This window comes from Myotis daubentonii, chromosome 1, assembly GCF_963259705.1.
Source record: "Myotis daubentonii chromosome 1, mMyoDau2.1, whole genome shotgun sequence".
Taxonomy (NCBI): domain Eukaryota; kingdom Metazoa; phylum Chordata; class Mammalia; order Chiroptera; family Vespertilionidae; genus Myotis; species Myotis daubentonii.
In genome coordinates, this window is record NC_081840.1 from 5,802,507 (window position 1) to 5,815,263 (window position 12,757).

General features: G+C 49.9%; 1 protein-coding gene across 7 annotated transcripts in view; it reads left to right on the forward strand.

Annotated features, from left to right (window-relative positions):
- The window catches only part of YY1 (YY1 transcription factor), a 33,511-nt gene extending 24,803 nt beyond the window's left edge, over positions 1-8,708 (forward strand). The window contains exons 3-5 of one of the 7 annotated variants that reach the window (XR_009451717.1): positions 1,062-1,232; positions 1,390-1,450; positions 8,533-8,708. Coding sequence is in view for 3 of the 7 variants with exons in the window: in XM_059686235.1 (XP_059542218.1) it covers positions 1,390-1,450; positions 3,118-3,276; positions 3,965-4,147 (403 nt within the window). In the remaining 4 variants the exon portion in view is untranslated. Of the gene's footprint in view, positions 1-1,061; positions 1,233-1,389; positions 1,451-3,117; positions 3,277-3,964; positions 5,131-8,532 lie in introns of those variants that run through there. The other 6 variants (XR_009451719.1, XR_009451716.1, XR_009451718.1 and 3 more) reach the window with 6 other exon arrangements.
- Positions 8,709-12,757: the final 4,049 nt, after the last annotated feature.

Genomic DNA, 12,757 nt, shown 5'->3' on the forward strand with positions numbered 1-12,757 from the left:
AGAACACCTGTTCCAGAGATTTACATCTTTTTTCTAGGAACTCTTAATTTCTCACCCCTCCACCACACACAGATCTGTAGGGAATATTTGGAGAGAAAGTTTTGACAAAAGACCAAGTGTTGGTTCAGTGGAAATAGCAGGTAGGTAAGTTACCCACTCAGCAAGCTCTCTGGATAATATTTCTATGCAGGGCTCAATCTGGCTGCCCACAGATCAGTACTGTCATTGCACTCCCTCCCTTGCAAGCAGGGCCAGGCATCTCTGTCCTTTTAAAGAAATGCTCTTATTTTTTTAAAAACCAATAGTGTGCTAAAAATTAAGCAGGATGAAGAGATATGGGTGTTCCCACCTGTCCACCAGTCCCTCGGGGGCTCCTAAAGCAGCCAACACTACAGTTACAGCAGTTAGGTTCCCTTCCAGAGCTATTACACCCGTGTGTGATCTAAAAGGTCATTTCTGTCAATATGAGTGGATCCCCTCCCTTTTTTTAGTATTTGTGTATATTTGTGTTAGGAACACAAATACTATATTTTTTAGTATTTGTATTTTAGAGGGAGAGGGAGAGAGAAACATCTGTGATGAGAGAGAATCATTGATTGGCTGCCTCCTGCACGCACCACACAACCTGGGCATGTGTCCTGACCGGGAATCAAACCATGATCTCCTGGTTCATAAATGCTCAACCACACAGGCTGGGCCTGGGATATGTGTTTGTTCTTTTGTGTGTTTTTTTTAATGTATTTTTACAGAGAGGAAGGGAGAGGGATAGAGAGCCAGAAACATTGATGAGAGAGAGACATCGATCAGCTGCCTCCTGCACACCCCCCACTGGGATTGTGCCCGCAGCCAAGGCACATGCCCCTGACCAGAATCGAACCTGGGACCCCTCAGTCCACAGGCCGACTGAGGGGGGGGGGGGGGTAATATGTTTTTAAGAGCCTCCCATATCTGTTTCTCTGGGTATAAGGCATCCTTATTATCACAGCAACTGCTCTTGGATACATTGTTTCACTCCTGATTTCCTGTTTATCTGGGCTGCTGATCTTTTGTATCTTTTAAAGAGTTCCGTGGAAGGAGCAGATATTTGAGTCACACAGATCACAGCATGGCCATCCTAAACTGCCCCACCAGCTCATTAGCATTGCGACCCTAGGCAGCAACCCGGTCTTTCTGAACATCCGCATTCTTTTCTGGCCAGTGGGAAGAGCTTCACACGCATAGGTATTCCGAATGTGAGTTGTCTCATCCCTCCCCTTCACGGAGGCATATTGTAATCTTAGCTTTTGGACCTGTAAGGAAAACATTTTAGGGACTATATGATTTATGCCAGTCGAGTCTACCCACTCCTACAAATCTCTCTCTCTCTCTCTCTTTTTTTCTTTTGGTAAGAATGAAGCCAAGAAAAATTAAAGAAGATGATGCTCCAAGAACAATAGCTTGCCCTCATAAAGTAAGTAATGCTAGGGGAAAAGTGTTCATTAGACTGTCAATGAAGTTTTAGAGAGATTATAAGAAATTTGTACTTTTTATTTCTGTTTTCATATTTTTTGAGATTGAGGAGCTATATAATCTTTTATGTCTAAATTCAAGAGACTATATTTTGTAATGTAAGTTTTGTTCAGTAAAGGCCACTTAAATTTAAATACTATTAAAATGGGGTTACTATAGGGCACCCGTGTTTTTTATTATTACTATATATTGAATATATGTTAGGATTTTATTTCTTTTTGGATCATTAACAAGTCAGTTTTAGACATTGGGTTGTGTGCTCACCCATGGACTTTATTGGGACTGTAGGTGTGTTATAGGAATTTGGGGATTATTTTGAATGTTGCTAAAGTAAGCTTAATAAGACTTCATCGTTTTCTTAATTTACGCTATTAATTGTGTGTTACTAAAGAGGTACTTAATTGTTTTCAAATGTGATTTAGCCTTTAAAATAAAATGATAGCCCAAAAAGATACTTTGAGGTATTGGCTTGGGTCAGTTTCAAACTTAGTTGGATGCAAAATGAACAGAAAATCACACAGGTGCAGAAAAACAGAGGGCAGAATTTTTCAATGGAATAAATGATTTTTTAAAATGAAGGATTGGAGGACAAATTTAGCTTTGAGGTGTCACCTCTAATGACTGTGCAACTCACAAGTTCTTTGTTCTTTTTAATGCTCTTCATGTGGGGAGTTTGAAATGTAAAGTGATATTCACTGGGGCCAAAATATAGATAAGCATTTGAAAACAGTTCTGCCTTTGAGTGCCTGCCATCTCTCTAGCTTCTCTGTCTACTTCTTTACAATCCCATTTTCTAAATGGAAATTCAACCTAGGGGTCAAGGTGAAAAAACTGTGGCTTTTCCTGCCCGCCCTTCTGCCTGTGAAGCTGTCCACTGGTTGGCTTGTGCTGTCCTCTGTTGTGCTGTCTGTCATTTCCCCCACCCACTCCATCACTGGGCAACAACTGCAGAAGAAATTGGGCAGGACATGCTTCTCTGAGCGCCACCCTCCCATCTGCCGCCCCCGCTCTCGTATCAGTTTGCCTGCTTCTTTTCCTAGTGTCTCACAAAATAAATTTCTTCTGTAGTTGCCATTCCTTGGAGACCCTCTTGCTTCTTTCTCTGTCAAGAAGGGGAAAGAGGCAAAGAGAGAAGAGGGAACAGTAGGCGATGGAGAATGACAGCCCATTCTTGCAGCACAGAATATGGGGCCCACCAAAGGTAGTGGTGGACTGCCGTCATTTTAACTCCATTTATTTCTCAGGGCTTCTGTTACTTCATGTGGGGGACGGAGTTGGGTGAGGCAGCGGTGGTATAGCTGGAAGCCAGGGTGTTGGGTTCTACTCCCATCTCGGCTACTAGTAGTGTGACCTTGGGCAAGTCTACTTAAAGACATCTCTAAGCCTCAGTTTCCTCATCTGTAAAACAAGGGTTTACATTAAATGACAAGGCCTTTTTCAGCTGTCTGTTTTTTGTCTTAAATATTTTAATATTTCTGCTGTAATACTAAGTAAAATTAAAATGGGGCTGGGGTTGTTTTGTTTTAATGTGTCAGTGAAGGCTGTTCGGTGGTTGACCCTTTGCGCACTTTGCAGTGTGAACCACTAAGCTTCTCTCTCTGTTTGAAGGGCTGCACAAAGATGTTCAGGGATAACTCTGCCATGAGAAAGCATCTGCACACCCACGGCCCCCGAGTCCACGTCTGTGCAGAGTGTGGCAAAGCTTTTGTTGAGAGCTCAAAACTAAAACGGCACCAACTGGTTCATACTGGAGAGAAGCCCTTTCAGGTAGAGCCAGTCCCTCCCCCCCCCACCCCCCATCCCCCCATATACACACACACCTCGAGTGTAGGCAGGCAGCTCCAGCTCAGGGAGAGATGGCCTGGTGTCCTGTCACAGGAGGGCTGCTCTGTGACATACTGGAGACCATTGTAGTGTCCGTCACATCAGGAGAAAGCATTGCTCAAGAGCAAGCCCAAAACTAAATTTCGGATGCATCCACTGTGGGGTCAGAGCAGTTTAATTTGGGTAGTTAGTAGTATATTGAATCACTAATTGGCAGGGGACTTCTAAAATTTTACTGTACGAGAGTAAGTACAGTTAACACTTTGCCTCATTTTAGAAGCCCATGAACAAGGGAACAAACTCCCAGTACAGACGGTAAACCTGACCTGGTTCTTGATTTGGCACCAGAAGCTTTCCTGGTTTTTTTGTACATAAGTTTTAGGACCATAACATACTATTTAGAGAGATCCAAGTGTTTCTCTTACATTGTATTCAGGTGGTTCAGGAGGGCGCTCCTGTGGGTCTTAGGAGTAGTTCACGCAGAGCTGGAGCTCCATGCCCACTAGTTCCAGAACAGCTAGAAGATTTCCCCTGGGCAGGGAGAACAGAGTTAGGTCAAAGACGTGAGCTGCCCTCCAGCGCAGCGGCAGGTCCTTGTCACTGAGCAGGTTCTCTGGTCTTTCCCCGGCAGTGCACGTTCGAAGGCTGCGGGAAACGCTTTTCACTGGACTTCAATTTGCGCACACATGTGCGAATCCACACCGGAGACAGGCCCTATGTGTGCCCCTTCGATGGTTGTAATAAGAAGTTTGCTCAGTCGACTAATCTGAAATCTCACATCTTAACACATGCAAAGGCCAAAAACAACCAGTGAGAAGACGAGAGAAGAGCCTTCTAGACCTCGGGAAGCATCTTCCAGGAGTGTGTTTGGGAATAACTATGCCTCTCCTTTGTATATTGTTTCTAGGAAAGAATTTTAAAAATGAATCCTACACACCTAAGGGACATGTTTTGATAAAGTAGTAAAAATTTAAAAAACTTTAATAAGATGACATTGCTAAGATATGACTCTATCTAGCTCTGTAATCTCGTTTCAAAAACACGGTGTTTTGTAAAGTGTGGTCCCAACAGGAGGACAAGTCATGAACTTTGCATCAAAAGACAATTCTTTATACAACAGTGCTAAAAATGGGACTTCTTTTCACATTCTTATAAATATGAAGCTCACCTGTTGCTTACAATTTTTTTAATTTTGTATTTTCCAAGTGTGCATATTGTACACTTTTTGGGGATATGCTTAGTAATGCTATGTGTGATTTTTCTGGAGGTTGATAACTTTGCTTGCAGTAGATTTTCTTTAAAAGAATGGGCAGTTACATGCATACTTCAAAAGTATTTTCCTGTAAAAAAAAAAGTTATATAGGTTTTGTTTGCTATCTTAATTTTGGTTGTATTCTTTGATGTTAACACATTTTGTATAATTGTATCGTATAGCTGTATTGAATCATGTAGTATCAAATATTAGATGTGATTTAATAGTGTTAATCAATTTAAACCCATTTTAGTCACATTTTTTTTTTCCGAAAAATACTGCCAGATGCTGATGTTCAGTGTAATCTCTTTGCCTGTTCAGTTACAGAAAGTGGTGCTCAGTTGTAGAATGTATTGTACCTTTTAACACCTGGTGTGTACATCCATGTAACAGAAAGGGCAACAATAAAATAGCAATCCTACAGAAAGAATATGGCAGAAAAGATCTGTAAGCACAGTCTTATTTCCTTTTGTTGTCCAGAATAATTATAATTCTTGAGCCTCCCAGAAATTGGAAGCTAAATAAAGCAACTCAAGTTTCCTTTATTTTGCACTCAATTGCAGTGACTTACAAAAGCAATGCATGGGTATTTCAATACTGTCCCGCATGGACTGAGTTCTGAGAGAGTAGGTAACAGGCATCCCGAGTTCAGGAACTACCTCAGAGGACTCCCAACCAGGCCCTTTGGCAATTGGGTTTTGATTTGAGCTCCCCCAGCAAAGATGTGACTGACAGTTGCACCCTGGCCTGTGTTCTCAAGGTAAGGTGTTACCTGGCAGGGACAAGCAGGTGTCCGGTGCTCAGGCCGCCCTCTGGGTGGCCCCAGCGGGCCCTCGCCCGGCAGAGGCAGGCCCTGGGGGTGCTGTGTGGTCCAGAGCCTGGGCCTTGGGCAGTGGAGTCCTCAGTGCTAGCACATGTAGCAGTTGAGCGCCAGCAGCTTACGCTTATGCGTCTAAATGGACACTGAGTACTGATTGGCAAGGTGATTCGATGAAGGGAATTGTACTCAATGAGTACTTTGCCTCTCACATTGTGACCTCTTAAATGTACCGTTATGATTTTTTGAATTTTACTTCAAGTCAAATATCAGACCCATGAGAATATTTTATAAACTGCCACAATACAGCAAAATCCCATTTACTCAGAATGCAAACATCCGTGTGTCTTTGTGCTGTGTGCTCGACAAACTAGCTGAACCAGATTTATTCAACTGATGTCCAGGGCACCGTCAGGTCAGAAACGTAGCCCTGTCTCCAGCTCCTCCTCCAGTCCTGTGCAGGATTGGTGGCCCAGGAGCAGTGACACTGGCTCTCCGGAATTTTGAAGTGCCTTCTGATTCATAAATGAAAAATTTAACTTGAGACAATTTTTTTATTCGTTCAGAATCTGTTTTCCATTGAGTGAGTAGTTTGCTGGAACTGAGTTAATCCGAAGAGCCCAGCTGTCCCCTCGATAAGCCAGGAGTGGCTGCATCTGGCAGTCGGGAGCGAGGTAAGCCACGGTGGAGCTCCCCTTCAAAGCTGAGCGCCCGGAGTACTTCTCTGGCTAGACCTGGGGCAGAGGCCTCCTCAGGCGCCCGTGGTGTGAGCAACCATTCCTTCCCTCCCTGCCAGCAGGCAAGCAGTCCTGGGGGGCATATGAGGTCTGGAGCTGCATCACCCTTGCCCAGCATTGCACCACCCTGGAGCCTGGTCCTGGCACTGTCCTTGGGATTCCTTCCCCAAAGGCCCACGGCAGGGCAGTCCAGAGAGCCACTCTATGTCCTATGACCTACAGACCCAGGACCCTGGAGGAGGTTGGTCCCTCTTCCCGTGCCTTGACCCCTAGGGGGGTGCCTTTGGTCATCTCTTCCATCCCTCTGTCTGAGTGAAATAGTCATCACCCCCCTTGACTCTGTTCACGTATCTTCTCTCAATCTGCAGAGTTCGTTTCTGAAAGGAATGTAATTGGGGGGTTGAAATGTACTGTCCAAGTTCCTTGTTGAAGGAACATTCAACCCCGGTATAGAGAGCAAGCAGGTGAGCGGCTGTTAAAGAGCAGAGTCGTTCTCGCGGGGGGTCACTGAAGCCCAGTTGGCTGTGGTTAAAATTCTTAAGTTTGCTGAGGATGTACGTGACAGAACTTGGACATGGTGTTTGAACAGTGAGTCAATTGGTGGTCTTGAGGGTTAACCTGATTTATAAGTAATACTGATAGACATATTTTCCTACATCTGAGCTGAGATACTTGCATGTTTGTAGGATATGTAATATAAGAGCCCAGAGGATACGTTTACATTTAATAAGATGTTGTTTTCTATTTTTGGATTTCTTATTATTTCCCCCCTCTTTGGTAGTGAAGTTAGGGGGAAGCATAATATTTGTATAAAGAACGGTTGCCTCAGAGTGACATTTATTTTCCAGGGTGACATTGAACTCACACTGTTGGTTTCATATGGTGTTTGTGTGCTTTGCCTAGATTCAAGACCTGAGGATTTGAGGAATATCAAGATTATTTTTCTATCTGGTTTTCACGTACAGTTCTTTTACATGTCACTTATTTTACTAAATTTGAGTAAAGTGAGACCCTTGACAGAAGAGGAAGCCCACTGCCTGCCAGTGTTCCCAGCAGAATTCTGGTTTGTTTCTTCACAAACAGAAGAGACACTTCCAACCAGCCAGTAGCTCAGAGGGACGCTGGGCAGGTCGGGCGGGTGGTGGGCAGAGGGCTTTGTCTCTGCCCCCAGTCTGCTTAGCAAAACTTACCTGTTGTAACTTATCTCAGATTTGTCTGTGGCACAGGAAAACTGGGCCCTCAGAAGCTTTTCGGTTGGAAATCTGATTGTTGTACCCCCATGACAGGCAGAATTGATCACTTCTTGTATCTGACTGATTTGGGATTTCATGGTTTAGGAAGGCCATGTTATTCATCTTAAATTCTCCAAGTTCCTCCTGCTTTCTTGACGTCTGGCCATGAGCCAGAGCATGGATCCAGGGGTCAAAAAGGTGGTGAGAACTGAAGCTGCCGACAGGCACCCACTAATGCCATACCCACGCCACGAGCTTCCTTGCAGCTGCTCCGCCGGCTGCCGAAGGCAGCGCCTTGCCTGTCACTGGACGGCCTCGGACCCACCGGCAGGTGAAGGCACCTCTTGCCAGCTCAGAAGCTTTGCTTGAGTGGGTGGCTAGGTCTCCCACACCCTAACGTATTGACCCTGGTTGACTTGGATGGTTACTGCATGGGCTGTGCTCAGGTCCCTGGTTGCCGAAGACAGTGCAGTGCAGGCCTTTCAGAGCAGCAGCAGCAGACAGGAATGGTCAGGCTCCTCCACATGTGGGCTTCTCGTCGCCTCCAAGCCCAAGTGATGAGCAGAGAGCCAGAGAGGTGTAAGCTGGGAGGGCAGGTGGCATATTGTCCACATACTTAATCAGCTCCTCTTATAAAAAGAAGGGGACGTTGACAGGTAAATCAAATTCCCATGAGCTGGTCACTTGGCCCCATGGTTCTGGCCAGGATGTGGGAATCCGCACAGGGTGAGAGTGATGGTAGCATGTTCATCCTAAAGCACAACCGTTTTCCACAAAGTGGCAGATTTGATGAGAATGCTTCTTGATAAGGACACTCAGACGCCATAAGAAACAGCATTGGGGTGTCACGGGGAGGGGCCCGTTGCTGTGCTGTACTCTGTTGGCTGCGCTGCCGGGGGCACTGCACAATGTCTGCATGTACTTTACATGGAGGGGGAAAGGCATCGATACCAAACCACCTTTTCTACAATACCTGTAACTGTTAGGAGGCTCTTATTATCTACAGCTGGTGATTGGTCAAGTCATTTTCATAGAACAATTGTTTTTATTCGCTTTCTGGTAACTTCTGTAGGCCCTGGCTCAAGGACTTAGCGTTGCGTCTCATGTGCATCTTTTAAATGTTTTTTGCCATTTCTGGAATTGTCCTTGGTTTTTCCTTAGCTCATAGGTCTTAGATGCAGAAGTATTATCGCATTTAAGGCATCCGCATCTCAAGCATCAAGCAAGATGGCTTTGCATCCAGAAAAACATTTAACGTAATCCAGTTTGAAGCACCAAGCATGTATAATAACATGGCTCTATAAGATATAATAAACGCATAATGTTAAGCTTTTTAATGCCTGTGGTTCTTGTTTGTTCCTCAAGCCTCTAAGCCACCTCTTTTCCTGCATTTCATCACACAGTACACCTGGCCGGAGGCTCCTGTCTGGTCTGAGGCAGACCCTTCTGGGTTCCCTTGTGGCCCAGGAATGGAAACTCCAGGACTCATTCGGTCTCACCAGCAGGAAATGCTTCCTTAGCGCAGCCTCTCAGCTCCAGGATGGACTGATGGACTGGAAGAGTTTAAATGAGAAACTCACCCACTTTTCAGAAAGCAAATTCTCAACCCCAAGTGCTAGTTCCTGGAACTCCAGTAAGAAACTCGTAACTGGCTGTAATTAGGCTCCCGAAAACTTGATAAAATAAACCGGGAGCTAGCTAGGATTCGGCCAAAAGCAAACGCAGAGAAGCACTTACTCCCCTGGCTGCTGGCAGGATGCTGCTGAGTGAAGGGCCAAAGAGCTGGTGACCTTCAGATTTTAGATGAAAAGGTTGCAGGCACCCTGCCCCCACCCACATCCACTGTCCCTATTCCACACTTGCCAGCATCTCCACCTAGCTGTAACGTGTGTTAGGGACCTAACTGTCCCCAGTGCCATGCCAGGCACTGTGAACACCATTTCATATGACTGTCATGGATGAGGGTCATTGGCAAAGATCTAGGCAGCAGGAAGTCAAACCCCAGGCCTGCTTGGCTCCTGCTGCCTCTGGCCTGCAGCCAGAATTCATCTCCATCCCCTTGGGAAGAAGCCCTGGCCGCTGATGATGGAGTGACACCCTGGCCTCGGTTCCCATGGGTTCCCAGCATGGCAGCCTGGGAACCCCCACAGCCCCCACAGCCCCCACCGCCAGCATTCCTCACCCTCCTGCTCTGGCCCAGCCGCTCCTCTCCCGCTTCCTGACGCACGGCGCTGTGCAATCTCCCAAATGGGGCTCTAGCGTGGGTCTCCCCTGCCCACCTGAACCTACAGGGGCTCCCCGCTTCCTACCAGATCAAGTCCAGCCCTGACCTACTTTTCCAACCTCAGCCCCCTCGCAGCTTCTCACTCCCGAAGCTTCTGGACCCTCCGACTCCCAGGTTCACTCACTCAGCAGCTACTGAGCCCCAGTTATGTGTCAGGCTTTTTCAGGTGCTAATGGAACTGCATTCCATCCAGTGGAGGAGACGGGAGAAGATGGATGGCCGGAGGGAGGGGCCTCGCCCAAGCTCCAGCTCTTCCATCAATTGCAACAGGTTGCTTACCTGTGAAGCTGGTGGCCAGAGCGCCTCTCCAGCCCCCTGCGCCTCCCCCAGGCAGGGCCCGCCCATCCCCACCCCTCCGCTGCCTGAGTTGCTCCCCTCTGCTCTGGCCCCCGGGCCTGAGGGTTAGTCAGTTCTCCAGCCTTAGACCCCTGACTGCGACAGCACCAGCGGGTGCGCCTTCCCCTCCGCCACCGGAGGGCGCTGTGCTGCGGCCGCTCCCACACGGTGTGAGGTGGCGGCGCGCTGCGCTGGGCGTGGGGCTGCCAGGACCCATCTGCGTAGGCCTGGCTGGGTCCGGAGCCCGGGTCCCGCGGGGGAAGCTTAGAAGCCTGCACCTTGGCGCCCACAGCCTTTTGTGCCATCCGCAAACACGCTCGGCCCAGCGTGGGGACCCACAAGATGGGGGAGGGGGGTCACATTTGTCCTCCAGCACCTGTGGGGCCACCAGCTGCTAAGGGGACACTCGGGGAGGCCAGCCAGTTGGAAAGGCTCGGGATTCGGCAAGGCAGGGGGCTGATGACCTTGGGCCAGTCGGGAGCTTCATTTTCCTCAGCAGAAGCTGGGCGGAGGGGAGAAGGGGGGCTGGGGCAGGCTGGACCCCAGGAGAGGCCGGGAGGGAGTGGCTGCGCTCGTGGTGCCCTTGTAGGACCAAAGGGGAGACATTACAGGAGGGGCCACCTGAGCAAGGCCTGGGGTTGGGAGGCTCCCGGCGCACGCTCCCGGCGCACCCCTGGACCAGGGGAGGGGTGGCCGGATCCCCGTCTAGTCCTGGGTGAAGTCAAGGCTGGTGTGCGTTGGGAAGAGGGACCAGAAGCCCCCCAAGCCGGGCTGCTTTTTCTCCCCCCCCCTCCCCATACCGCAGGAGCGTGGGTGGGCTCTCCCTCCTCAGCCCACTTCCACTCCAAATCCTTCCACCCCATCCCAGCCCCACTCCGCCAGTCCCCCGTTCATTCTAATGCTGGGCCACTGGCTCCCCACCCGCCTTCACCGGTGACCTCAGCATCGGTCTGCAGGATGGTCCATCCTTGGCCTTGTCCTGATGACCCCACTCCACCTGCCACTGCCATGGCCACCCCCAAACCTCGTGTTTCCAACACCTGCAGCCCCCAGTCTCTGCCCCGGGGTCCTGCTCTCTCGCTGCCACCCCTGCTTCTCTGGGACTGCACCCCAGTGCCCTCAGCCAATCACCTCCACCATCCGGCCCCACACAGCTCCATGTCCCAGCTTCCCGCCCTCCTACATTCTGGCCTTCCCTTGTCTCTGGCAAAACCCAACCTGGCCCTGTGCTCAGCCGCCTCTGCCCTCATCTATCCACTCAGCCATTTATCCCCCTTCCCATCCTGTCTCCCACCATCCACAGGGACATTTAAGCCAGAAGAGGCTGTCATGGTGGCCTCCCACCTCTCACCCCCTCACATCCACGCAGGCATCAATTCTGCCCACTTTGTTTCCCAAACCCACCTGGGTGCCCAGGGGTGGCTTTCAGGGTCTGCCCAGCAGGCTGAGGAGCCCACCACACCTTGAGAGCTACCGAGGGAGCTCCAGGGATGGACGGTCCACACTGCAGACCTGCCCTGCCAGCCTGCCAGGGCACGGCTCCCACCCAGCAGCACCTAATGTGGAGCACCACCTCCCCGCTCAGGTGAGCTTCCTGGCCTTGGGAGGGCTGGACACCCAATGCCCATCAGCAGGCCTGCAGAGCCGGGCTGGGTGGGTGGAGGCCACGGGAGGGCTTCCCAGTGTGGGGGGTGAGCAAAGGGCTGTATTGGCCCAGCTCCCCGAGGCCACTGCCTCTACCGTCATCACAGTGGACACACCCTCCCCTGGGAGGCCCAGTGGGTGCCATGTAAGGGAGGCATAGCAGCAAGGAAGCCGAGACCAAGGGGCACACGGGGTGGGTCCCAAACCTGTCCAAGGTTCCTGCCCCCCCCTGTGCTGCTGGGGTGCCATCCGGGGTGCCTGTCACTGCAGCCACGGGGACTCGGTGATCAGCCTGGGCTGTACGTGCAGGCGGGCCACGTGGTGCATAGCCAGGCCCGGGGCAGGGCTGCGGTGAGGGCTGCAGGCCAGGAAGGCCTTCGGGCTCTTGACCCAGCACCAACTGGCCATGTGCCCTTGGACAGGGCCCTCCCCACTGGCATCCCCCGCTGCAAACCGGAGGCTAAGAGGACTGGAGAGGGAGTGTGCACAGGGGTGAGGCGCTGCCCGTTACAAGATCCTGCCATCAGGGGGAGGCCGGGAAGGTCCTCCCTCAATCCCAGCGGCCTGCGGAGCTGACAGTGAAGGTGACTTCTGACCTTCCAGACCTTCCAGAGGATAAATGCCTGCCGTTTGAGCCACATCTCCAAGATAACTGTCAAGTTCAAAGAACAGTCAGTACCTAGGCCACAGTCTGCAGGAGTGGAGTGTTCCCACGGGCTGGGACTCACCCAGGGGACATACCGGACGTCCTCCAGGAACTGAGACAGCCCAGGCTCCAGGGGGGTTGGGAGGGGTGGGGAGAGGGTGCTGGCTGGGGAGGCGCTGGGGACCAGGTTTTCCCCTTCATTACACAGTCTGGGTTTTGTCTGCATTTTTATTTTTTGCCACATTAATGGATTACTTATTCCAAATAGAATAAACATAAATTTAAGTCAGGAAGAAAATAAATTGTCAAGTTAATTGATAAAAACCCCACACTTCTCCCAACCCCTCTTCCCACCCAACCTGTCGGTAATGTTTAACCGTCAGTGCTCACAGTGGGAGTGGGGGACCCTGGTTTTTAGCATTTGCCTGGGTCCTCTCAGCGGAAAGGCGAGAGAAGCCAGGGGGCTTTATGGGGGA